This window comes from Desmodus rotundus, chromosome 8 (genome assembly GCF_022682495.2).
Source record: "Desmodus rotundus isolate HL8 chromosome 8, HLdesRot8A.1, whole genome shotgun sequence".
Lineage (NCBI taxonomy): Eukaryota > Metazoa > Chordata > Mammalia > Chiroptera > Phyllostomidae > Desmodus > Desmodus rotundus.
The window spans coordinates 60,178,153-60,205,762 of record NC_071394.1 but is presented as its reverse complement, the minus strand read 5'-3'; the positions used below and the strand labels follow the sequence as shown (position 1 = coordinate 60,205,762).

The following is a 27,610-nucleotide window of genomic DNA, read 5'->3' as shown; positions in this document are numbered from 1 at the left end:
GAAACCCAAACTCCCAATGTGATGATATTTGGAAGTGGGGCCTTTGGGAAGTGATTAGGTCATGGAGTGAAACCCTCATGATGGGGACTGGTATCCTTGCAAGGAGAGACACAGATCTCTCTCTCTCTCTCTCTCTCCCCACCGCCCCACCCCCCGCCCTGAGGTTGCAGTGAAAAGCCGGCCATCTATGAACCAGGAAGCAGGCTCTCATAAGGAACCAGGTGAGCCAGCGCCTCGATCCTAGACTTCCTGCCTCTGTAACTGTGAGAAATAGATGTCTGTCATTTAAGCCACTCAATCTCTGATACTCCATTACGACAGCTTGAGCAGACTAAGGCAATCATGTTGAATAGGATTTGTACAGGCTTTTACTATTCTGTGGCAGAATTAAATAAAACACACATTTTTAAGAGTGTGTATTTGGCAATAAATCCGTGCCTATAATCTAGCAGCCATGTAGTCATACTAACTCTAGCACAGCAGCTGCCATCATTGGAGGAGACACCCCTGAATGTGTGACTTAGCCTGCCAGTTGTGAGGACAAACGGGTGATGCAGGGAAGCACAGAGTATGTCACCTTTCCCTCTCTTCTCCTCCTCCCTTTCTCTTCCCTACTCCAGGGGCTAAGTTGGAACTTCCCAGGGGTGCTGGGGTAGAAGAGCAGGGGCTGCTCCAGGGCCCAGATGCTCACCAGATACTGGGGACAACATGATGACAAGTCATTTCCTGTCCCGAGTCAGCGGGAGTTCAAAGTGTTATAGCTTGAGTACTTAAAGTTATGAACTTCTTTATAATCAAAGACTGGTGAGACCTGAGTGTATCAATTAAAAGTAAAATTGAGATATATTCACCTTAGGGGATTGTTATGAGGTGTCAGTCAAATAACATTTGGACAATTTGGTCAGATTCAGTGAAGGCCTCAAAATGGTGGGTACCATAAAGCTTGTTTCTCCTACAAAACCTTCTGAGGAGACACGACGAATGGAGAAGAGTCACCCAAAAGTACTTTCTCTGTCACAGAGGAGGCAAATCCCCTAAGCCTCCTATCAGCCCAGGGAGGATTCCTCCTGACTGGTCAACATGGTCTTTTACCAGCTCAGAGCACCAGGACGACATTTAGACTCAAAAGATGTCAGTCCTGACCAGATGTCAACAGAAGAGCAAAAAAGTTTACAAAAAAACTTCCAGGATAGGATTTGTATTGGTTATTAAATTCCATACCTTACGACTTTTGTCAAGCAAAAAATCTTCATGAAATACCCAACAAATATTTCATTTTGGGCAGTGATGCATGTATGAAAAATAACACATTGTTCTCTCATTGTGTTTGTGGTACGTAGGAAAAGAGAGCTTCACAAACTAGTACGCATGTGCTACAGACAAAGAAAGATGAATCTCCTCCAGAGAAATGAAGTGAAGCCAGTGGCTGTCAGTTAAGAAAGCTGGAGCAGTTTATCTTAGTCACACAGAGGAGGGATGTTTAAGATCTGGCACAATACCTGAGGTAAACACGCAAAGGAAACCTGTTCATTATATCACATCTCTATTTTTTAGCAGATAATATATTACTATTGAATCATGTGAAGAGAGTGAGGCAAAAATGTTACCAGACATTGATACCTTGACTGACATATGAACATAGAATTGCAGGGTGGGATATATAGAAACAGGAGCATATTGTTGGCATTGAAATTGGGCATTGGTTATTTTCAAAGTCATAAACAGGGACTCTGGAGAAGGGAAACCACAGAGAGAGAGAGAGAGTGAAGTTTCAAATGCAACCAGATAAGCAAATAATGGCCTTATTATGGGTGCTGCACTCAGGAGGGGCCCTTTCCCCTTTTCACATGGCCTTTCCCAGCCCCTCTCACCTTTGAGATATGATAGCTTTCCAAATCTCCCAGCAAAAACCGGGCAGCCCACTGACAGTGACAGGAGCCACGGGCTTCTGGGAGCTCAGTTTCTCTCCCCAGTCTGAGGTTCACGTTCTTGTTTCCTTGAGTGACACATGGTTTTAGATCTCCAGGTCAAAGGCACATTTTCATCCACATCTACCTACATTCCATGCATTTTAGAATCTGTATGTGCAATCTGAACATTCCAGGAATGGCCATGGCAGCACTGACTAAGGTTGTTCTCCAAAGCTAAAGGTCAAAGGTCATTCAGCCAGCTCAGCACCTGACCAGCAGCCCCGGCAAGACAGTCCTTTCTTCCTTCTCTCCCTTCTCTTCTCTCTCCCTCCCTTCTTCCCTTCCCTCCCTCCTTCCAAAAATATTCTCATCCTAACTTTCGAAGCTGAAGCCCAGCCTGAAAGAAGTCAGTCACCTTGGCTTCGCAGTAATGTAAGGTGTCTAGCATCTAGGACCTAATAACCTAAGTGGCTCATTCTAGCTCCTTTTAAATTGAAAAACAAAAAAATCAAAAGTTCTCAAAAAATGATGGAAAGTGTGATCCCTTTGTTCTCACTAATAGAAACGGGAGGTTTTACTATCTCCTACTCCCCTCTAAATGTAGGTCCCTCCTTCCCACTGCCCTCTCCCTTTTCTGTCCCTTTCTTTCTCTGATCTTCCTTTTCCTGAGGTCCATAGCTGCTGCAACCTCAAATCCCTGTGCTTCCTCCAGGTTTCCTCCTCCTCATAAATAAATAGCACCAACATTTTTTTTTTTTTTACAATAAGAAAGCTGCTTTAAGATCTGGCAAAAGCAGGCAATAAAAAGAGGAATGTTTAAAGGATGTAACAAACTCATTATTGGGAGGCTTGCTTCTATTTCCCTCTCAACTCCAAGCCTAGTGAAATGTTCTCACCAATTTCTATGAGGAAACAGCAGAAGTCAACAACCAAGTAGTTATTTCTGCTTGAATTCCTACAAGAAGTTTTAACCTCTAAACTATACAAATCTAACACAAGGCTTGAGCACCAATCAGTACTTTCAAGAAGTAGTAGTAAATAAGATTAAGTAAATTTACTCTAATAGTAAATGATAGAGTAAATCAACTCTATTACAAAAGTTCCACAAAGCAATTCCAAATCAGTGAAGGTGCTAATTGTCCTTCTCCATGGGCATAGTAGCCCTCACTGGTCCTCAGTCTGCCGCATATACTTTTGTACTTTTATACTGTTTGTCTCAGAAATTCCCTCAGGGACAGTGAATTGGGTCTTTGTTTAATTCTCTGTGATGACTGTAAGCTCCTAATTTTTCTTGAAGGTGACAGATGGTAGAATAAACACGGCTGCTGGGTTCACGACGGTGCAGGAAAAACATTCATGCCTGCTCCTTGCTTATCAAATGTTGCCGCCGCAATCAGTGGTAGCCACGCCCCAAATAAAACACCCCAGTTCCTCTCGGTGGCAGCGTTGCTCCTGGGCACACAGCGAAGGGAGAAGGTTGCCGTCCAGACTGAGAACGGGGTTCTGATTCACGAAGTTCCAGAGCCCAGAAGCCTCAACCCCTTCGTTTGTTAAATCGGCGCATGTGGTGGACAGAATGATGACTGCTCACAGATATCCACGTCCTAACCCCAAACCTGCGGCTTTGTAAGGAAAAGGAGAAGGAGAAAGACAAAATTCGTCGAGCCGGGCGATGCATCTACGGGAATGCCCACAACGAGACGGGGCGGTGGCCCCCTGAACTCAGAAAGGCTAAGGAAGCGGCCGCCGCCACACAGCTGGGTAGATCGTCTCAATCCCTGTCTGTCTGAACTAAAAGCTCGTGATTTTTCTAACATCTCTTTAGAACTTAAAATAAAAAATAAAGCAGAATTTCTATCTTGAAACACTTGTTTGGTTTAAGAAGACATAGATCTTCACTATCAAATAATCATCCTGTGTGAAATCCTGTCCCCAGTTCACAGTACAGTGATGGGGCGACCGCCACTTTGCCGGCTGTGCGGGCAAGTAACAGAGGTAGTGCTAATAGTAACAACAGTTCATCTATTCTATTTGTGGAGCACTTTCACAACGTACCAAGCACTTTAAAAATATGTATCTTAATCCTTTCAGGAGCGCCCTGGAAGGCGAGGTTTACTCTTCCCTTCTGCTGATGAGAACTCGGAGGAGCACAGCCATGCTGCCCAGGGCGCACATCTAAATGACGGAGCAGAAAGCTGTCTCCTGGTCCAGAATTTCATTCCACGTTCATCACGTGGGTCTCTGAGAGTGTCCTTCCTCTGTGGCCTGAAAGTGATTTGCAAACTCCGGTGCAGGAACTTGGCTGTGGTCAGCCAGAAAGTATGCATTTAGGCAAATGAGTCCGGAAACTGTGTGCTGAGCTCCGGAGTTATTTTGAGGTCAAAAGCCATGTCTTCTTAAACTACACAGGAGGCTCCACAGAAGGCTTAGAGATTGCTTCCACGGGGTTTGGAGCACAGTTTTGCTGAAGGTCATTGTGTTCTATAGCCCGCTTAAAACTCTGTATTTTGCGTTAGCAAATACACACTTGTGGTAGGCTCTTATGTTTTATTTTTAGTTGCAGTAGTGTAACAAATAAAATAAACCACATTTCTCTTTGAAGTTCTTTTGTACAAACACAATAGTTTCTCTTCTCTCTCCAAGTTTCGTAGCCTGTGTTCATTTATTTCCAGGAATTTTTCTTTATACAATATAAATTCATTCCCACAACCTGGAGATAATTTCACAGTAGCAAGTTCCCTTCCTTTGGAATTATTTACCATACTCTGTCCTCCCTGAGGACATGCATAATTAGTCAAATAAATGCACTTATTACCCTTTTACTTTTCATGTAAGTTTACATGCTTTTCTAAAATGTACAGATTATTTAGAGAACCCCTAATTTTGCATTTACTTGTTTATGATTTTAAGTCTTATTTTGTTGTCCCACCAATGTGTCTTGTACATTTAAATCTTCAGTTTTTAAAACCACTGTTTTGATATTCAGCCCTGGCTAGTGTGGCTCAGTGGATTGAGTGCCAGTCTGTGAACCAAATGATTGCCAGTTTGATTCCCAGTCAGGGCACATGCCTGGGTTGCCAGCCAGGTCCTTAGGATGGGGCATGTGAGAAGCAAACACACATTGATGTTTCTCTCCCTCTTTTTCCCCCTCCCTCCCCTTCTCTCAAAAAATAAATTAAAACCTTTAAAAAAAATAAACCACTATTTTGACATTCAAAACTCATTGAATTTTGTGCTTCGTTTTATTTTGAAAAAAATGCTGACATTTCTAGTTTCCCCCTCCCCTTCTACTTACATGCTATTCATTCATAAATATAAACAATCTGATTTTTGAGCATATTTATTGCTAGAAATTTTGAATGAATTGATGCTTAAAATGTCAGAATGGAACGAATGATTTTCTACTACACATACATACACATCTTAGCCAGTCACAGTGATGATGTACTATTAGTGGAGTATTTTATAAGCAAGCCACTGTACTTCATTCATTCTAACACAGACACTTTTTCACACTTTATCATTTCTGAAATTGAGATATGTCTTACAATCAGTGTGGCCAGAAAGCATTCATTAACAGTGTTTTTCTTTCTTGGCAGTATGATATATATAAAATAATGCTGCATTATCAATGTAAAATCTTAGAGTTGAGTAAATACAGTAAGTACTAAGACTGCTCTACATGTCGGACAGGTTATCTCATGCAATCCTCTAAGCAATCCCATGACATAGGCATAATTCTCCACATTTCATAGAAGAAGGAAATAGATGAAGGAACCTGCCCCACTGCCTATCAGCTACACCATGGTCTGTGGCATCCTGATAACCAACTAGCTGGGGGGGGGGGGCTTCAGTTTGTACCATTTGCTAATTTGCAATGTGTAAATACTCTCAGTGAAGGTACCACACTGAAGTCACATAGAATCTGGACAATATGCACCATCACGTGAAACATCAATACCAGTTAGACATCATCTGTGGAAAACGCAGCACACCATAGGGCCCCACTTAGATGACCCCCTTAGCCTCTTCTTCCTGCCTTGAACCATGCCCATATCCCACGAGCTTCATCTAGACCTGGTTATGCCTGACTCCTACTTGACACTTGTTATTTCCAGTTATGTGAACCAGTCTGTATATCCCTGTTTTTTCTTAAATTAGCTCAAATTTGCTTTCTATCACTTGCAATCAAGAGTACTGATGGATGCAACAGAAATTTACAAGATGTGCTAAGAAGTATTGTTTAAACTTTGAAGGCTACATGTAGTCACAAGTGAAGGGTTTTAATCTCATGAGTGATATGGTCAGTGTATTTCACTCTCTCTGATTGGTCCTGAGTTGGAAGTGGGATGAAAAATAGGGAATGTGGCAATCATTGACTAAATCCTGACTATTCTGGGCTGTTTGCCACAGAGGTTGTGGTTTGGCCTCTTGAACTGGTTGTGGTTCAGGGTGTATTGTCATACGTGGTCACTGGCCTTTATTTATTTCTCTCCCATCTCTCAGGCTCTCTTTTGCTCATTCTCTCATTTTTGAGAAGTTAACTGTCTCAGGGAATGCTTGAGATCTAGGTCTTTACCTCCTGGGGACAGTCCAGCTGTCTCCATAGCCAAGTATATAGAGAGATTGTCTTGCTGTTTTGTTGGGCCATCGTGATGATCATCCATCGTGACTGAGAAGATGCATTTAAAACCCTGGAGAGAATACAGTGCACCAACATCGTGACCACTGTGATATTACCTGTAAAGGGCCTCAAAACCAGGAACCCCAATTACCCAGCCCAGGACAAGAAAACAAATCTCATTAATCATCAGAGAGATTCAAATTAAAACCACAGTGAGATATCACCTCACACCTGTCAGAATGACCATCATTAATAAACCACCAAACAACAAGTGCTGGCGAGGATGTGGAGAAAAGGGAACCGTAGTGCACTGTTGGTGGGATTGTAGACTGGTGCAGCCACTGTGGAAAATAGTATGGAATTTCCTCAAAAAATTAAAAATGGAACTTCTGTCTTACCCAATAATCCCACTTCTGGTAATATATACTAAGAATCTCAAAACACCAATATGAAAGAATATATGCACCCTTATGTTCATAGCAGCATTATTTACAACAGCCAGGAACTGAAAGCAACACGGGTGCCCAGTAGTAGATGAGTGGATTAAAAAGCTGTGGTATATCTACACAATGGAATACTACATGGCTATAAAAAAGAAAGAAATCTTACCTTTTGCTACAGTGTGGATGTACCTGGAGACTATTATGCTAAATGAAATAAGCCAATCACTGAAAGACAAATATCATATAACCTCACTTATATGTGGAATCTAAAGAACAAAATAAACTCAGAAACAAAATAGAAACAGAGGCATGGATACATGGAACAGACTGACAGCTGTCAGACAGAGGGGGTGGGAGGGATTGGATAAAAGAAGGTGAAGAGATTAGCTAAAGAACGCACAGGTATGACCCACGGACGTGGACAAAAGTGTGGCGATGGCCTGAGGGAGGGGGGTAGTGGGGACTGGGTGGAGGGCAGCAAAAGGGATAAAATTGGGGACAACTACAACAACATAATCAACAAAAAATAAATAAAGAAAAGAAATCCCATAGGCCTTAAGGATCAATCTTAGAAAGCCAAGTAACTCTATTCCTTCAGATGTGGCATAGTGTGTTCATCTAGTCTGTTTCTTGATCCAAGTACAGCAAGAAGTATTAGCAACGATACAAATGACCCCATGACGAGACAATCCTGCTATTGTTTGTTTCCATTCATGCCAAATAGCTGTGACTGCTCTGCATTCCATCGTGGGCAGAGTGGTTTCGTTAATAACTTCTACCAGAGTTAGTGAAATTTTTCTCACAGTCTTTTTTATTTGTACAATTTTCACCCTTGGAAATACTGCTCTGGTTGGTCCCCTAAGCAGTGAGCTGGTAATTCCTCGAGGGAGAGTGCCTGAATAGCCAAGCGTGACCATGTTTCAGAGCTTGAGTCTGAGTTAGAATTTCCAGCCTTGGAGATTTACCGAATTGGGAGGGTCTTTGATCCAGACAAGTCTTGGAACACTAGTCCTAAAGGGGGTGGCGTGCTGCTGAGCTACCTACCATGAGGCACATAGGATCAGGCATCCTTCCCACAGTATTTTACCCTAAGTCTGGCCATTGGGAGAGCACCGGGGTGGTGGGTTAGGTAGGAAATGTTTAGTTATGAGGTTTTTTCCTGGGTGAAGCTGGGTCAGTGCATTGATTTATCCTGGGAGCTGCTCCACCGTCATGGTGTGGGGGGAAGACCTCTAAACTGAGAGGGAGCTCTTCGGTGGGTTATAGGTCTGACATTTAAGGGGTATGTGATTTTGACTAAGTTTCTTAATATCTTTATGTCTCATATCCTCATTTTCAAGATGCTATTCTATTGCTCCAAGGTTATGGGAAAAGTCCAAGTAGTATTAATGTATTCTCACATTGATTTTATCTTCAATAAAATACCAGTATTGACTAAAATGAAGTGTGAATTGGAGAAAACAGCTTGATTTCTTTTTCAATGCAGAATTTAAAACTTAAAAGAAAATGTTGAGAACCATAGGAAGTATTTTCCAGACAATTCACCCACAGGCCAGCAAGTGGGATTCATGAGTCTCTTGACTAATGGGGAACCTTCAGACAGTTTATTAGTGGAGACTGAAGAGAGAATATTTTTCTCTCCAGTGTCAGAAGTACCAGCTCTCTGGTAGGTGATTTCACATCTGCATCTAATGATTTACTTCAGAAGTGTCTGCTTCTTGAATTTTCCCTGGGGAGGAAGCCAGAGAAAAGATAAGTGAGGGAGAGAAAGAGTCTCTTCAACTTGTGGAGGAAGGGCACTTACCCTATTGTGTATCTTGGGCTTTAGGACAGATCCATGACATGGCGTCTGTCCTTCCTTCCTCCCTCCCTCCCTCCCTTCCCTCCTTCCCTCTGTCCCTCCCTCCACCTCCTCCTCCTTCCTCTTCTTCCCCCACCCTCTCTCTTTCCCCTTCCCCCTTCTCTCCCTCTCACAGACCTAGGCTTAAAACATACCATGGATGAAGTTTTCTTTGGAGCTTCTTTGGAAATATTTTAATAACAACATTATAGAATATCACTACAATGTCATTAGGAGTACATTTTTGGCCTTCTGAGGAAGGTTCCAGGCCAAAGGCCTATCATATGGGTAGTGAAACACTTTTCTTAAACTCTAAGTTCATTGAAGGGTAGGTTTAGTTTTCATTTCCATGCTTGACACTTGTTAGTGCTACTCTGATTCATAGTCATAATTTATAATATAGTTAGAAAAGCTCAAGAAGTTTATAGAACATGAATGAGAGGATGCTAAGTGGTACCACACACTCAGTCCTAAAGGTCTGGGAGTGTTAGCAGCTGATGGCTGTCTGCTGTGTCCCTCATGAAGAATTACCCTTAATGGGAGAAAGTCACTTTGCCCAAGATTATTATCTGAGGGCAGCTCCTTCTTAGGGTGGGTCAGCACAGGACATGAAAAGCAGGGCCTCTTGCTTCAGTTGAGGACAACTCTGAAGGAACATCCCAGCTCCAGAGTTCCAGGAGGGATGAGATGAGCCCTTTGTTGTGAGTGCCCCAAAGGTCACTCTTCCCAGTTTGATTTGCTTGCTTCCCTCCCCACAGTTTTGATCCCCAATAGGCTTGCTGCACACAGTCTCCAGTTCACACTTCATTTTCCAGGGAATCTGACTGTAATAATGACCAAAATATTTTGCATGGGGGAACTGCGTTATTCTAGTTTTCTCATTCCCTTCTTCAGAATGAAATATTTCTTAAACTCATGTCCTCAATGGAATAAAAAAAGCACTTATTTCATTAAAGAAACTTTGCAGTTATCTCCCATAAGGGCTGCCTTCAGAAAACATGGCTTGCTAAGACATTTAGCATCTTCCTCAAACTTGTTCAACTCCCATGATTAAATCTGAGAAACACAGAATTCAAAGTGGCTTAGAAAAATACAAAGAAGATTAAGTGGTCTATGGCTTTCTTAACAAAATCAGTAATCGCTTCCTGTGACTGTTTAGGGATCCACACGCATAACTTCCATTAGTATGGAGTGCTCTTTCCTGCCAATACCCATTTTTACACATTTTACAAGTTGTTTATTTCACATTCACATTCTTTTCCATAGCTGAGAGAACGAACGTCTGTCATATTTTCTTTAGCAATGAAATGTTAGTTACCTGCCATTAAAGCAGTAATTCTCCAAAACTGGCTTTTGATATTTTCGGCCTCCTAACTCTGGATTATGATAACTTTTTCAAAATCGTGGTATCTATCCTCTGCTTTCAGTTGTTTGACTACTCAGAGAGCCAGAACTGCCTGTGGAAACAGATAGGGCTGGCGATTAGCAAATAAAAATACAGGAACACATTAAGAATTTCAGAGAAACAATAGATACTTTTTTTAGTATAAGTGTGTGCAAATATTACAGGGCTATACCTACACTGAAAAGTTATTTGTTATTCATCTAAAATTCAAATTGACCTGGGCGTCCTGTATCTTATCTGGCAATCCCAGCCCCAGGCTCCTGGGTGCTCCTGGATGGGGCCCCGGGCTTTAGAGACTGCCCACCAGCACCTGGCCTTTGGAAGAGCAGTGCTTGGTGCCAAATGGACACCCCCACCCATTCCTATGACCTCTTTATAGACCATGCACTGAGTGCCTGCAGCTCACTCCCAAATCTCCCTCCTAAACTGCCCTGGACGTGTTTTTTGGACCTTTGTTTAGACCTTTTCCCCAGGACAGCATTTTTGAGTGCAACCTTGGGCTGGGATCTGGCCGAGGGGTAGCTGATAGAAAAAGGTGGCAGGAGATGGGGTACGTGGCTAAGGTTCCCCTACACAGAAGCATGCCAGGCCTTTCGGATGTAGGACAGAGCCTAAGGTGAAAGGACAGAGTTGGACAGGAGAGGAAGGGCCTGAGTTTGAACCCTTGCCTCGGACCCCACAATGTGAGGGGCAAGCCTGCTGAGAATACCACCCTCTACACATTCCGTGTGCTTTCTGTTGGCTCTCAGGGGCTCGATTCATTGAGGGCGGACTGCAGAGGTTTCCACTTACAATGTACAGCTTCCATGCCTATCTAGCCCCTTGAATATTTTCACGTTTCAGTTCACCTGCTTTGGGGGGAATTTCCTCGGAGACATTTCACCAATGAATGGGCCTTTGAAAAAAGAAACTTAAAAAAGGATCTACATCACCAAAGTAAATTTAGTTCTTGCTTGTGTGCTGAGCCTTGAAGGGATGGTTAGGCTAAGTGTACCCGGGTGCTCTGTGTAAGGGCTGGCTGTTCTCCAGAGATTCCCGAGTGCAAAAACACCAGCTCTATTCATTTCAGAAGGAACACATTCTGAGTTGCTTGTGTGGTTTCTATTTGCCAGGAAAAAAAATTAAGTACAGGGAAGACACTAGAGAAAAACAGGCTTTTTTTGAAATATGATGTATGGGCTGCTGTGGACAGTGCTTATTTAACCCTATAGAGAAAATAAGTTAATATTTACTTAAGGTTCAGGACTGCAGGAACACATCTGTGTTGGTACATGACAAGAAGGGATTTTTAAAAAATGGCACGATAGGATTGCATTTGGTTCCATGCAGCAGGAAGCCAACCACAGCAACTTCAAAATGTCAGGTGTCTACTTCCTCCTGGTGCCCTCCAGGACCCAGCTTCTTTCTGCCTGTCTCCTCTGGCATCCTTGGCTTGGCTTTCTCTCTCTGCTAGTGAGGTGGCTGCTGTCCTTCTAGGCGGGAAGGGATGGGAGAAGGGCAAAATAATGTTGCCAAGTTTGTCTTCTTAATTTCTTGGCGGTTCCAACCAGCAAACTTTGCTCATATCACCCTGGCCATTAATGTGTCAGAGAGCCAGTAGCAGCTGCAAGGGGAGCTGAAACACTGGCCGCTTTGCTTTCCCAAACAACATCTGGGCTGTCTTAGAAAGGGCAATGGGAACGCAAGATATTGGGTAGGCCATTGGCCTTTGCTGCCACAGGTATGAACAAGCATATACATTCTTCAAAAAACCACAAGGCATTTTCCCTTCCAACATACATAATAGTCAAATCCATCACTGCACAGCAAGTTCAATAGATATGAATAGAATAAATAATATTTTCCAACCAATAGTTAATGCTATTTATTTGTCCACAAGTTAGTCCACAGGTAATTCCATTATGTAAATTCTTTACATAATGGGATTTCCTGCCAACGCCAAAATTTACCTTATCGTTACACTTAACAAATAAGTTTTAAAAGGTATATTATTGCACGTCTTTGTTACAAACACTGGCTCATTAGCAGATACAACATATCTTGTTTTAAAATGCAAACCCGAAAGCTAAACGTACAATATTTTTCAATGGTAGAATAAAAGGGATGAAACATGATCAAAATGATCCTTGACCTGGTGGATCTAATAAACTACTAAGCTATAACCTAGTAGGATGTGGAGCTGGCCTGAGGGATCAGTGCCAGGCATGAGTGGAAGCAGACAGGGTGCAGGTGCAGTGGGAGCAGCAGCAATCCAGAGGGGAGGTCTCCGTGTTTGCATAGAGGGCACCAGCATGGAGCCTTCAGCTGATTATGAAACAAACAAAAAAACACATTAGTAAGAGCCTAGTGTGCCTGGTACTCTGCGATGCTACCAGCACAGGGCCAAGGCCAAACTCAAGGTGGAGTCTCCAGGTAACACTGTAGAAAGAAAGCGCATCACTTGCAGACTCAGCTGGTTTATGAAATCAAGGTGCCACTTTAGAGTGACAAAGTGACTTCATGGAAGATGAGTAACTGCAAAACACACTTTGAAAGCAGTGCTAATGCTAATAATTACAAGTCCTGTGCCAGGCACTTCAAACTGTCCGTTGGTCAGTGGACATGAAGCCTCAAAGTACATTTTCAATAGATCTCCATTGATAATGCGGCCCTTTGGTTAATTTAATTCACTTCAAATATTTCATTTAACTCATTTCAGAAAGTTGTTCTTTATCCTGCACTCAAAACATTTCTTATTACATGAAAATCTTCCTAATTTGTCACTGAAAACTGTGAGCTTCCTGTGAAAAGACAGGAGTATGTAAAATTTAGAGATTCTGTGTCATTTTCCCCTGTTGCGACCTAGCTGGTGATTTCCTAGCTGGAAATCATAGCATCGGATATGATTTCGGTCAGAGGGATGAAGGTAAGAGGGAGAATGCATCTCTAAATATCTGCACTGTGCACCCTACTCAGCGCAGGAGGGCAGGTGTTCAGGAGGCAGAGAAAGGACAACGCCGAGGCCTCAGAGGAAACTTAATGTAGAAATAACTTGAAGGTGGGACACAAACGCCACCCAGGTCCTCAAGCAGCCTCCAGGCTTGTCCCAAGTCCCCGCCACCCTCCTACCACCTGCCCCGCCCCCCTCCGCTGGGCGACGTGGCGGGCGCACCGGTCCGGTAGGCGGTCAGGTGGTTGGGTGGCGTCCGACGCCTCCGGAGGCGGGGACTAGGCGGGAGTGGCAGCGGAGGCAAGGAGGAGCTGGCGGCGCTAGCCGAGAGGGGACGCGCGGCGGGCGGCGCTGGGGACGCGAGGAAAAGGTGGCTGGCCGGCGGGCGGACATGGAGCGTGGCGAGCCAGGTGAGGGCCAGGGTCGTCTGGCCTGCACGCGGGGCGGGCGGGTGCGCGGCCCACCCGCCTGCCCCAAGGGGGTGCACAGCGTGGCCTTCAGAGCCGCACCGGCAGTAGCAGCTCCGAGGTCCGTTCGAGCTTCCTGGTGTGGCGGGACCGGAGGGAGGGCGAGGACACCCGGACCGACAACCGAGATGGTTCTGGGAGGCAGCGACCAGCCGGGCTGCGTAGTTGATGCGCTTTCGGTGGAAGGCGGCGCGGATCCAGTGCCGCCCATCTAGCTTTTTATCACTGATGGAAACTGAGGCACTGGGACCAGGTCCTTTCGCCCCTCAAGATGGGAACATGAATCCACTTCTCCATGTTAAGACTCTGCTCTCTCCTAGTTAACAGGATTTTGGTGGCCTATGGTTCGGATGCAGATATTTAACACACCAGGTGTCCCCAACTGTGGAGTGGTGTCTATGGATTTATTTGAGGGGTGGGGGTGGAGGTGGGGAGGAAGGCAGCTTTTCATAGTAAGGGTCTTCTTTAACCCATCAAGGTGAAACCCCACCACAGAAAACCCTTAGTCTAATTACTACAGCTTTGGACGCACACAGTTCTGAAAACAATGTGTCAACTTCAAGTGCCTCCAATGGAATCACTGTTCAAGAGATGTGGGATTGTAGGGTAGGGATTTCAGATTTCAATATTGCTATATCCTGGAGATCTTTGCCCATGATAACCCAGTAACTGTAACAGATGCGCAGCACGCTTTTAAAAAGATACATAAATGCTAAAAAATACAAAAGGGAACGATAAGGTCAATTTTTGAAACGGGGGTAGGAATGACTGCTGTTTTGAGTCCCAACAGAATAGTTTTCATTTTCTGCTTATTACCTTCCAGTATTTACCTTCATGCATATATGTTTTTATGTAAATAAAACCATATTCCTTATATACAATTTTGTATTTTACTCTTGAGCAGATGAAAGCTAGAGTTTTTGGAACCTTCCACCCCTTACTTTCTCCCTGCCCCTCAAATTAACCTCACACTTATCATCTGAGTGCTTAAAGTATGTAATATGCATGATATATATGCACATGTAATACATTATATGTATGTGTACATGCATACATATATGCACATGGTTGTGTATATATGCATATATACATGCCCACATACTATGTACATTTTAAACTTTTTGAGGTGAGAAGCATGTAGTTCGTCTTTGTCCACAGCTGGGTAACATGGTGATTCGCACATAGTAGACATTCAAATGTTAAAGCCAGAAAGCTTGCCACGGGTCTTCTATGTATTATCAGGAGGAGGCCAGGGCCGCCGTGTAAGCCAGCACTGTTCTGGTTTTGCATGAGGAAAGTGGGGGTGTCAGACACGTGTAGGTGTGCATTTGTGTATGTCTTCCATTGTCGTACGTAATGCAGTGATGTTTTTAGAATGACTGTGTTTGGTACTTGTCAGTAGCTGACTTAGGTGAGTAGAGTGACTAATTTTATTAGATTTTGTATTCTAGAGTGGCTGGTCAGAAACAGCCTCTGCCATATTCCAGCTGGCTATTGCACTTAGTGTGGTTTTTGTAGGACTAGTTTGTGTATATGTGTCTAAGACATATTTTATAAATTCTTTGGCTTATAAAAGGATTCTTTTTCTGTCTCTAATTTTCAAATGTTTTCTCTGGTCAAGATATTAGTCAGTCATGTTAGTCCTTGTTTTTAATTGTTATTTTTCAAGGGCAAGGGATCCATCCTCTTAAGTGGAGAGTCTGGAGACTGGTGTCAGAATGACAGATGAGTCACCTGCCTTGGGAAGGTCAGCAGGCTCCCCGAGCAGCTGTGCTGGGTGACAACCCCGTGGCCTGGCCTTATACTTCTGGTTCCACCTGTCTGTCTCTTTTGTCTTTTCAACTTTATGTTCCCATGGCATACAGTAGGTGCTCAGAAATGTCTGTGGACTGCCTGCAATGGAAAGGAAAATACCCAGGACCACCTTTCAGCTGTTGGAACCCTTGTTGACTCTACAAGTTGGACTCTTGCTTCCTACTTCCTCCTGCTCTTTTTTCCTCTGTAATTTAAAGGAGCAGAACTCTGTGGTTAGGTGGAGAAAGTTGCTGATGAGGCTGTGCTGGGCTTGGAGGGTAAGTTACATGTGAGGTTTTTGAGCTAGTGGGTGAATTGCTCAGTCTTCAGCGACTATGAGATGCCTGAAAGAACCTGGGATTGTAAACCTGCATGTTCTCTAGCAAATAATGTTGGTTGAAATAAGGCTTATAAAACTCTGCTTATCTTTTGAATTGTGATTTTTTTTTTGCAGGGTACTTAAAACTAATCAGAAAGTTTGAAGATTTGTTTAACTTACTTTTTTTGTTTTAAATCCTCACTTGAGGATATGCTTATTGATTTTAGAGAGGAAGTTGGGGGGAGGGCGGGGGAGAGAGAGAAGAAGGGAGGAAGGGAGGAAAGAAGGAAGGAAGGTGTGTAGGTAGGTAGGTAGGAAGGTCAATGTGAAAGACCGTCATCTATTGATTGACCCCTACTGGGGATCAAAACCACAACCTAGGTATGTGCTCTCACTGGGGATCGAACCCAAAACCTTTTGGTGTATGGGACAACTAAGCCAGCTGGCTGGGGCTGTTTAACTTACTTTTTATTTAAATATATGGGCTTTCTTGGATTTGCCTCTCCCTTAAAAAAAACAAAAAACCTCTAGATGCAAAATTAAATATCCTACCTCTTGTTCCAAATGCATTTCTCTATTGAAAATGACTCTTTATACCTTCCTTATATGAAGCTGTCAGAATGTATCCTTTGCTACCAGTTTTATTTAACAGAGCTATAGAGTTTGGAAATGAACAGTTTTCTTTGTGTTTTTAATGAACACATTCTAATACTTTTCAGTATCAGGCTGATTTTACTAGTTTCTCACCATCTTCTGTTCCAAGACTTTATATAAAATACTCTGCTTGTATTGAGAGCTCCATCAGCATCAGTTGATGTAAAATATACCTTAACCTGCTGATGCCTGTTAAGAATTTCAACGTGTTAAGCCCCACGCGGCACGTCTAATGTGTGTGGTATTTCCTGCTCCGCGCTGACTAGAGCACACATTGTATAAAAAACTTCCCGACTACCTTTTATGGGGCTGAATAAATATTTATACTCAGTACTCTCTTATGTTAGTAATAATCTGTAGTTTAGCACCATTATATGGAAGTGATAATCAACTAGCCACTAAGCATTTTATGTGTTTCAATTAAAACACATACATACACACACACACAAACTTTATTTTAAGGGGGAGAAGGAAGGCCCCCCCAAAAAATAGGAAGAGGGAAAGGCTGCAAGAAAGCAGTGAGACAATAAAACATAATAAAACAACTGCGATTTCAACATTGTAATTATGCCTTACAGATAACAAAAATGCGAGATGTTACTTATTTAAAAGTAAAAGAAATGTGGAGGTGGCTGGTTAACAATTTTGAAGGTCTGCTCACAAATCTTCGCATGTGACCCTCCCAGGTTCTTGGTTTCTTTGGTCAAGTCTTGCCTTCCATACGGTGCTGGTGTCTTTGTTAGCTCACATTCACTTCCTGCATTTATTTTTATGCCTAAGCCTCCCTTGTCCCAAGGGGAAAGCTGAGTGGTAGGAGGGGTTGTGTGAGTGGTTAGCAGGGTCTCTAAGCAGAATGATCCACTCACTCAATCTAAACAAATGCCCTCACACTGCAGAGTAAGAAAGAACACCCAGTCCCCTGAACCTCTTGCTACCAGTCCTTTTGTTATAGGTGGAGATTGTTTTATTTTCCTTTTAGGGTTCATTATATATGCTTTAATTGTCGACTGTTGTAAATCTTCCTCCTGAGACTCTGCTTAGTTTTAGTTAAGCTGGGCGGGCACCATAATCTTAGCAATGTATTTTTCTTAGAAAATGTCTGAGGGATCAAGGGATTTTGTGTGTAGAGGTAGTTAAAAAATGTTTGAGTTAAAAATACTTTTTTGGTAGATGAGAATAGTTGTTCATTTTAGAAAAATCAGAAAATGTAGATGGAGAAAAAGAAAATAAAATCACCTATAACCCTACAGTGAGAAGTCACTCTTACTATATTGGTTTATAGCCATTCATATGTCTAAACTTTTCAACAAATCACAAAATAATCTCTTTTGAATATTTCATTGTATTGCTTGTCCTACAAAAAACAGTGCATTTTTAAAACACTTCTCCAATGTCATTTCGCCTAGTGTGACCAGGTTGTTAGTGCACATGACGCAAAATTTACGGTGACTGAAAGGTTGTAAAGTAGAAATCTCCCTGCCATTCCTGTCTCTCTCTCGGCCTGTTCCCTTGGGGGGCAGTGCCGCCAGCTGCTTCTCTCTCTGTCCAGAGGAGTCTATGAATGTAGCTATACATACACTTACATGTAAATACACATTTCCATACGTGTATTTGTGTGCATACATAAGCTGACACAACTCGTTTAGCGTGAACTTCCTTCACTGAAACAGTGTATGTTTTATGTTGTGTAGAGTGGCTTCATTTTTAATGGCTGTTTTTAGATGTGTATTTGTAGGTGTACCATGTTATTGAGGGGAACCAAAGTTTTGCCACCCCCAAATATACCTTTTGGTAGATTGCTTTTAAGCTGGCTATTAAGAAAAGACTCAGAAAAAACCCTTTGACCCTCCTCCCTTTACCTGCCTAGAGGAATTCAAGTAGAAAAACCTGCTTAAAGGAAGGGACTATCACCTTAGCGCCATAATATGAGCTAGATGTGGCAGATGGGGAAAAATTTAGCAGAGCTAAATTTGCGTCCCATTGTTTCTGTGTGGCCCAGCAAGAATTCATTTACCACATGTTTGCCCTTTCTTATCTACCTGTAAATTACCTCTTTCCCTTTTGAACTCCCAGGCTCCCCGCCCCCTTCTCCTTTGTCCGAGGTGGCATGTAAGCCTCAACTGCCCAATGCGGTGCTTCGGGTGCCCTGTTCTCGCGGCGGGCGCACGTGGACATTCGTCATAGACTTTGGACTTCTTCTCCTGTCAGTCTGTCTCATGAGCACTTGGTTATCAGCCCAGCTAGAAGAATTTAAATGGTGGGAAGAAAGTTATTTTTGTGCCCCCACATTATATAACATAATGGATGATATTTAACTTGTTCCTGTTGATGGACACTTAGGTTTCCCCTAATGATTTGGCTCTTAAGACAAAGCTACAGCAAATGCATTTTTATCCAGACCATTCCATAAATGTGCCAGTTTGTGTGTGGGAAGAATTCTTGGAAGAATGTGAGCATTCAGTCTGACGGTGTTAAGCCCTGCTCTGCGGAAGTGGTGCCGGTCATATACCACCGGCACTGTGCGAGCAGTTCTCCGTCATCCAGCCAGGGTCTTCCCACTTCATCACCTTTGCTTGTCTCCTACGGGAACAGGGGCTTCTCAGTAGTCGTTTCATTATGTATTTTTCCTTAATATGAAGGTGGTTGTACTTCTTCGAAAAGCCTAAAATCTGTATTTCATTTTCTGTGAAATACCTGCCCATAAACTTTGCCAATTTTAGTATTGTGTTATTAATCTTTTTCTTGATTTGTAGATGTGGCCCTCTGTCCATGATATGAATTGCTAATATACCGTATTTTTTGGACTATAAGATGCACTTTCCCCCCCAAATTTGGGAGGAAAATGGGGGTGTGTCTTATATGTAGCTTACCTAACTCTGTGGGGTGGGGGGAGCGGCAGTGGAGCGGGGTTTTTTTTTCCTATTTTCCTCCTCTAAAACTTAGGTGCATCTTATGATTCGGTGCACTTATAGTCCGAAAAATATAGTATTTTTTTCCCCTAATTTGTTGTTCCTTTTTTGACTTTATAGTATTTTTTTCCAAGCAGAAAGAAATACTAAGTTAATGGGTTTTTATTTTTAGCTTCTAGCTTTTGACTCATTCCTAGAAATGTCATTCTCACTTTGTGTGTATGTTTTTATGGTTTTATTTTTTACATTTAAATCTTTCATCCATCTAGAGTTTATTTTGATAAAAAGTATGAGGTATCTGGAAGCATAATAGGCAATCTCCTTTTTCCTTCAAAAGTATTTGTCAGAAGAGCAGCAGGCTATGGCCGCAGCTATGGGAAGGGGGCTGTGGGAAGTGTGTCTGTACCAGAATGTGGCTGTGTGTCTGCCTTGTGTCTCAGGACTAGTTACAAATGTTTAGGGCAAAGAATGCTGGACTTGAAGTTATGTCTGGGTTGAAAATTCAGTTTTCTCATTTTCTGGTTACGAGATACTGAATAAGTCACTAAATCTCTTTGAGGCTGAAGATACCTCACATATTTGTAGAAATTAAGTGAAAATCTGTGACTAGCACTGGCACTCAATACACACTGATTGTGAAACTGAATATCACCTATGTCTGTAAAATGCTAATTCCCAATTCAAATTAAACATTTCATTTCTTTAGAGACAAATACAAGCACACAGCAAGGCCACTACAGTGGAGTGGGCATTGTAAGGCTGTATGACCATGACCGAGAAGGAAGTGAGCAGCTCAGGCTGGGTCCTCAGAAAAGGATTCTGAAAGTGGATGACCTTTGAACTTGGACTTGAAGGCTAAGCAGGGAATCTTTGTAAGAGAAGAAAGGGTTAGAAAGGGAATTGAGGGTTAGATCTGGGGTAGGAGGGGGTCTGAGGACAAAGGCTAGTAGAGAAGGTCTTTCAGGTTGGAACTGGGATAGAATCTAGGAAAAGAAGAGCAGATGTGGGGAGGGAGGTGCTAAACTTAGTTTGGGGGATGTCACATTTGAGCCCTGTTCTGGTTACCCAGAGCTGCAAAACCGAGCGGTTTAAAACAGCAGCATGAATTATGATCACAGACCTGCAGTGTGGCAGCACTTGGTGGGGACAGCTTGTCTCTGCTGACCTCAGCCTTAGCTGGGACCACTTGGAGCCTGAGGCTGGGATCATCCAAAGAACCACCTGAGGACCAGCTGTACTGGGAAGATGTGGACAGCTGGAGCTCAGGCACCTGTCTCTCCCACTTGGTCTCCAGCCCAAACAGCCAGCTCTGTTTGCTGATGACTGCTTGTCTGTGTTGAGTGTTGTTTTTTGCTGGTGACCATGCTGTTGATATAGCAGTATGCCCCTCAGGATGTTAGCTCAGGGCTCCCACGGTGTGAGTCCTAAGAGAGAGTCAGTGACAATCTGTGTGGCTTTATATGACCTAGTCTGAAAGTCATGTGGCATTATAGGGCCAGCCCATGTTCAAGGAGAAAAGACTTAGACTCCATTTTTGGTGGGAAGAGTGTCAATGAGTGTGTGCACATGTTTTAAAGCCACCACCAGATCCTTGTGGGACGTCCATGTGCATAGGAGTAAACCTTGGGTCTCAAGTGGACCTGGGCAGGATGTCACAGTTTGGGAGACCTTAGTACACCTGATATGTGAAGCTGTTAAGTTGCTGGGTGGCCCAGGAAAAAAGGTGGAGCAATAGAGGACATAACATGGAGTGTGAACATTTCAGGGTGGGGTGGATAGGAAGGTATGAGCCCAGAAATAGGGAGTTTGACTCTCAAAGGCTGGGAGAGGCCAAGCAAATTGAGGAGGAATATCACTACTGGCCTTAGCGGTGAGGACAGTCATGGATAATGCTGACAGAGTCAAGCCCCATGGATTAGGGTGGGGGTGCAGCAAAGGGGTAGGCAGGTCTTGGGGACTAGGGACCTGTGGGAATGGTAAAGGGAGGCAACACAAAAGGCCAGTCTGCTCTTTCCAGAAGCCAAGTGCTGTTTGGAATGGACTTTTGGGTTAAGTGATGGTGGTTTGCTTGCCTGAATTTCACATTTCTGTTTGTTTCTAAAATAAGCAGAGAAAGTAGAGGCAAGAGGGAGTAACAGGGTTTGCTATTCCTATAGTATATGTCACTGATTTTAGTGAAGGTGCTTTTAATGCAAAATGTATTTGAATAGTCATATCTAGAGACTGACCTTCAGGAGCTCAAGTCTCTAAGCAAATTCCCTTTAATGTGTAAGAGCCTTGCATACAATAAGTGCTTATTAAATATTAGTGGAATGAAAGCATTATACTTTCCCTGGGTGATACGAGAAGTAATTTAGCTGAGAGGTGACATTTGAGACAACTCCTAGGAACGCTGTGATTTTGTTCCCATGCTGGGGATTTCTCAGGGCAGATGTGGGGTTGTGAGGGATCACTTTGGTTGCTGGGCATCTTGGCTGTGAGATTGACTTGTGCAGTGTCTGCATTTGCCTCAGGTTCTCTTGGGAAGTAATTCCTTTCTGAAGCAGCAGTCCCCCAACTGGGGAGTCAGTCAGCTATTTCCTCAGGTCATCGTTGAAAGAGAAACCAACCTCCCCTGGCCTGTTCTGCTGATTTTGAAATAGTTGCTCATGCTCCTTGCTTCTGGAGTAAAGGAGGATAGCATGGCGGAGTCCTCCTGTTGAGGGGCCTTATTTTTCCCAGCGTTACAGTCCCTCCCCAAGCTTGCTGCCTCTTTTCATCCTCTGCAAAGGACTCCAGGCCTAGGGGTCCTGCTGCCCTGCGGTTGGCCTCTACCTGGGATGCAGTCACTGCACATAAGGGTTTGATGGCATCTCATAGCCTGGTTATCCTGTTTGTCATCGTGACTGTGGATGTTACAAGTGAACAGCAGTGAATGCTGATAAAACAACCAACTTTTCCGAGTGCACTAGACAACTTTGATAATTCCCTAAAATCCAGTGATGCGTAAACCTCCTATCACACATCTCTGTGCGTTGCTGTGTTTCTGTCGCTGGTCCTCTCTTTTCCTTTCTCCTGCCCATAGCTTCTCTCTCCATGTCTTTTTTCCTCCACCTAATTCCATTTTCCTCTTTTTATCTTTCCCCACTTGAGCCATAAAGTGGAATGCAAAAGGTTTGTTGTTTCTGTTCTTTTTGCTTTGCTTTTACTTAAGGAATTTCATGGACTTATTCAATATAGTTTATGTTTCTTATTAGTATTAATTTTTTTTCCAGTAAAAAATTTAAAAACCCTGAAAATGGATTTTCTACTTTCTTCATTTATTATTAATTGCGTTGCTATTGCAAAGCTAATTTAGGCATCTCTCTCTCTCTCTCTCTAGTGTGTGTGTAATGATTCAGATCTTAGAAAAATACTTCAAATTATTAATTGGAATTTAAAAAAACATATTTTATTAGTTTAACTCTTTGGGTCTCTATTAATTCTGGGCAAAGTAGAAACATTTGGAGGCCACGTAATTTTTTTTAGTATATTTTATCGATTATGCTATTACAGTTGTCCCATCCCCCCCCCCCCAATTTATTCCCCTCTGCCCAGTAGCCTCCCTTCCCTCCAGCAATCCCCCTCAGTTTTTGTCCATGGGTTGTACCTATAAGTTCTGAGGTTTCTCCATTTCCTATACTTAATTCTTAACATCCCCTTATCTATTTGTTCCTACCAATTATGCTTCTTAATCCCTGTACCTTTTTTCCCACTCTCCCCCTTCCCCCTCCCCACTGATAACCCTTCCTGTGATCTCCATATCTATGATCCTGTTCCTGTTCTAGTTGATAGCTTAGTTTGTTTTTGTTTTTTAGATTTAGTTGTTGATAGGTGTGAGTTTGTTGTCATTTTAATGTTCATAGTTTTGATTTTCTTCTTTTTCTTAAATTAGTCCCTTTAACATTTCATATAATAAGGGTTTCATGATGATGAACTCCTTTAGCTTTACCTTATCTGGGAAGCACTTTATCTGCCCTTCCATTCTAAATGACAGCTTTGCTGCAGAGCCAGTAATCTTTCTTGCCATTCCCTTCTTGCCTGCAAAGTTTCTTTTGAGAAATCAGTTGATAGTCTTATGGGAACTCCTTTGTAGGTAACTCTCTTATTTTCTCTTGCTGCTTTTAAGATTCTCTCTTATTTTTAACCTTTGGTGTTTTAATTATGATGTGTCTTGGTGTGGTTCTCTTTCATTCCAACTTGTTTGAGACTCTCTGTGCTTCCTGGACTTGTATGTCTATTTCCTTTGTCAAATGAGGGAAGCTTTCATTATTTTTTCAAATAAGTTTTCAATTTCTTCCTCTTCCTTTTCTCCTTCTGGCATCCCTGTGATTTGGATGTTGACACTTTTGGAGATGTCCCAGAGTCTTCTTATTCTCTCTTCGTTTGTTTGAATTCTTGTTTCTTCATTTTGTTCTGGTTGATTATTTATTTCTTCCTTATGTTCCCAATCATTAATTTGAACACTGGCTTCCTTCCCTTCACTGTTCCCTGTGGGTTTTTCTTTATTTCACTTAGTGAAATAAAGTGAAATTCATTTCTTTCATTATGCTTTTGCCATACTTGAGTTCTCTGAGCATGATTATTACCACTGTTTTGAACTCTATATATGATTGGTTGGCTATCTCTTTTTGGCTTAGTTCTTTTTCTGGGGTTTTATTCTGTTCTTTCATTTGAGCCATATTTCTTTGTCTCCTCAATTTGACAGTCCCTGGTGTTTGTTTCTGTGTACTAGGTAGAGCTGTTTTGACTCTCTCTCTTGTTGCCCCTGTTAAGTTGTATGGGGCTGAGCCTTAGGTAGGGGGTGGGGCAACCTACTTCATTGCTTTGTGGCCCTGTATGTGGGGGCGAGGGCGGTGCTGGAGAGGGGACAAGGCTACTATCTGGCTACTGGAGGCTTGCTTGGCACTCACCCCATTTCCAGTCACTTCACCCCCTTCCCATATGTGACTAGTGCCCCTCTATCTGCTGCCCTGGTGGTAATTCCCAGAGTGGGTGGGTTTGCATATGTTCTAGGACTGTGCGGACCTTTTAAACAGAATCTCCTGAGAGACCGGCAGTTTCTTCTGCAGCCCCAACCCCCCACTGGTTTTGAGGTTATGAGGCTTTATTTCCTGGTGCTGGAACTCTGGGCTGCGTAGTCTGGCCTGAGGCTAGGATCTCTTGTTCCCAAGGTGTCCCTCACAATTTTTATCCACCACACATGAATGTGGGACTGCCTGTTCCACTGGCCACTGCCACCGCTGCCTTTCCCCTGTCACACCATGTCCTCTCTACTCTGGCTCCGTGTTTCCACCCCTCCTACCTGTTTGGATAAATATGGCTTCTTTAACTCCTTGGTTGTCAAACTTCAATACAGTTCAATTTTCTGGCAGTGCTGGATGTTTTTTTGTTTTGAGGTTAGTTGTGATGCTTCTTATGGTTGTGCAAGGAGGCGAAGCGTGTCTATCTGTCTATGGCTCCAACTTGACCGGAAGTCGGAGGCCATATAATTTTTTTAAAACTTGTTAGAAGATGAGGAGAAAACTTGATTTTTCTATCTAATCTGGTGCCATGCCAGGACGTAAACCTCTGTCATATTGTTGCTTGGTCTTTTACCACTGGCCCCAGCAAGTGCTGGAGCTCCCTGAGCTAAGGGTGAGGCTGCTGGCTGGGCCCACATTCCCTTGGGCCCCTGGGGACTTTCAGGACACTGGCCCACAGGTAAGGTCAGGGACCCCAGGACTACCCAGCTTCTCATGACCACGGTGTCCGTCCGCCACTCCCTCTTGTGCTTTTGGGGGAATTTTTCACATGTGCTCATTTTCCCATTAATAGCATCACCTCACATTCATATTTTCTGTGCCAAACAAAAGAAAAATGTCATTGTGTCCTTCACAATGTGATAGTTCTGTTCACCTTTCTTTAGAGATTGGAGAAAGGGAAGGGAGGGAAGCAGAGAGTGAGATGGGGGCTGGTTTGGACCTTTCAGCTTTGTAAGTTCTTAGTTCTCTTCTACTAGCACTGTGTGGAAAAGAAGGAATTTGTCGATGATGCCGCACTTACTGTGTGGCTGTCATTGAGTTCGTCTAGGTACCGGGCCTGGTGTAAAGCAGCTGTGCTTACTCTACTTAGTATTTTTCTGCGGTTTTCAGTAATTCTTTATCATTTTTTTTTCACATAAGTTCAACATAATCTTAGTGGATAAACATGTATAAACACTTCTTTCTAATAAAAAACCTGGTGACCTCAGTAATTTTAAGCACTCTTCTCCCACATTTACTCATCGGTGTCTAAGCATCAATCTTTCTTTGAATATACATGTTAATTAAGGGACCAACACACTAATGGAAACATAACCTCATTCTAAAGAAAGCGAAAACCAGTAGGTAGACACACTGTGCCTCCTCGCACAACCAAAAGAAGGACAACAAAAAACAAAAAACAACCAGAACTGACAGAAAATCGAACTGTATGGAAGTCCAACAACCAAGGAGATAAAGAAGAAACATGCACCCAGACCAGTAGGAGGAGCGGAGACAGGCAACCAGGCAGACAGGACTTGCAGCAAGGTGGCGGCTGGCAGACCCAGTGAGGTGGCAGATTGTGGAGAGGGGTGGGCGAAGCTGCAGCTGGCTGGCGAGGCAACAGCTGGTGGACCAGGTGACAGACGGCGAAACCCAGAGTTCCAGCGTGCGGAAATAAAGTCTCAAACCTCTGACTGAAAACACCTGTGGGGGTTGAGGCGTCAGCTGGAGAAACTGCCAGCCTCACAGGAGAGCTCGTTGGAGAGAACCACAAGGGCCTAGAATGTACACAAACCCACCCACCCGGGAAGCAGCACCAGAAGGGCCCACTTTGCTTGTGGGTAGCGGAGGGAGTGACTGAAAACTGGCAGAGAGTGGAGCAAGCGCCATTGCTCCCTCTCAGACCCCTCCCCCACGTACAGTGTCACACCACAGCAACTAGTGTTACCCCGCCCTGGTGAACACCTAAGGCTCCACCCCTTTATGTAACAGGTGCTCCAAGACAAAAAAAAAAAATGGCCCAAATGAAAGAACAGATCAAAGCTCCAGAAAAAATACAACTAAGTGAGGAAGAGATAGTCAACCTATCAGATGCACAGTTCAAAGCACTGGTAATCAGGAAGCTCACAGAATTGGTTGAATTTGATCGCAAATTAGATGAAAAATGAAGCCTATGCCAAGAGAAACAAAGGAAAATGTACAGGGAACCAATAGTGATGGGAAGGAAACTGGAACTCAAATCAACACTGTGGACCAGAAAGAAGAAAGAAATATCCAACCAGAAAAGAACAAAGAAACAAGAATTCAAAAAAATGAGGAGAGGCTTAGGAACCTCCAGGACATCTTTCAACGTTCCAACATCCGAATTATAGGGGTGCCAGAAGGAGAAGAGGAAGAGCAAGAAATTGAAAACCTCTTTGAACAAATAATGAAGGAGAACTTCCCCAATCTGGCAAAGGAAATAGACTTCCAGGAAGTCCAGGAAGCTCAGAGAGTCCCAAAGAAGCTGGACCCAAGGAGGAACACACCAAGGCACATCATAATTACATTACCCAAGATTAAACAGAAGGAGAGAATCTTAGAAGCTGCAAGAAATAAGGACACGGTTACCTACAAAGGAGTTCCCATAAGACTGTCAGCTGATTTCTCAAAGGAGACCTTACAGGCAAGAAGGGACTGGCAGGAAGTATTCCAAGTCATGAAAGGCAAGGACCTACATCCAAGATTGCTCTATCCAGCAAAGCTTTCATTTAGAATGGAAGGGCAGATAAAGTGCTTCTCAGATAAAGTCAAGTTCAAGGAGTTCATCACTACCAAGCCCTTACTATATGAAATGTTAAAGGGATTTATCTAAGAAAAAGAAAATGAAAAATAGGAACAGTAAAAATGATAGCAAACTCAAAGTTATTAACAACCACACCTAAAACAAAAACAAAAGCAAACTAAGCAAACAACTAGAACAGGAACATAACCACAGAAATGGAGCTCACATGGAGGGTTATCAATAGGGGAGTGGGAGGGGGAGAGAGGGGGGAAAAGTACAGAGAATAAGTAGCATAAATGGTAGGTAGAAAACAGACAGGGGGAGGGTAAGAATAGTATAGGAAATGTAGAAGCCAAAGAACTTATATGTATGACCCATGGACATGAACTATAGAGGGGGGAATGTGGGAGGGAGGGAGGGGGTGTGCAGGATGGAATGGGGTGAAGGGGGGGAAATGGGACAACTGTAATAGCATAATCAATAAAATATATTTATAAAAAAAGTGAAAACTAAGGCAAAGACTCAGAC

At 43.1% G+C, this 27,610-nt stretch overlaps 1 protein-coding gene across 2 annotated transcripts in view; it reads left to right on the top strand.

Annotated features, from left to right (window-relative positions):
* Positions 1 to 13,425: 13,425 nt before the first annotated feature.
* The window catches only part of TPD52 (tumor protein D52), an 86,273-nt gene continuing 72,088 nt past the window's right edge, over positions 13,426 to 27,610 (top strand). The window contains exon 1 of one of the 2 annotated variants that reach the window (XM_053930028.2): positions 13,426 to 13,561. In XM_053930028.2, the coding sequence (XP_053786003.1) occupies positions 13,543 to 13,561 (19 nt within the window). In that variant the 5' untranslated portion in view covers positions 13,426 to 13,542. The remainder of the gene's footprint in view (positions 13,562 to 27,610) is intronic. The other variant, XM_053930027.2, reaches the window with a different exon arrangement.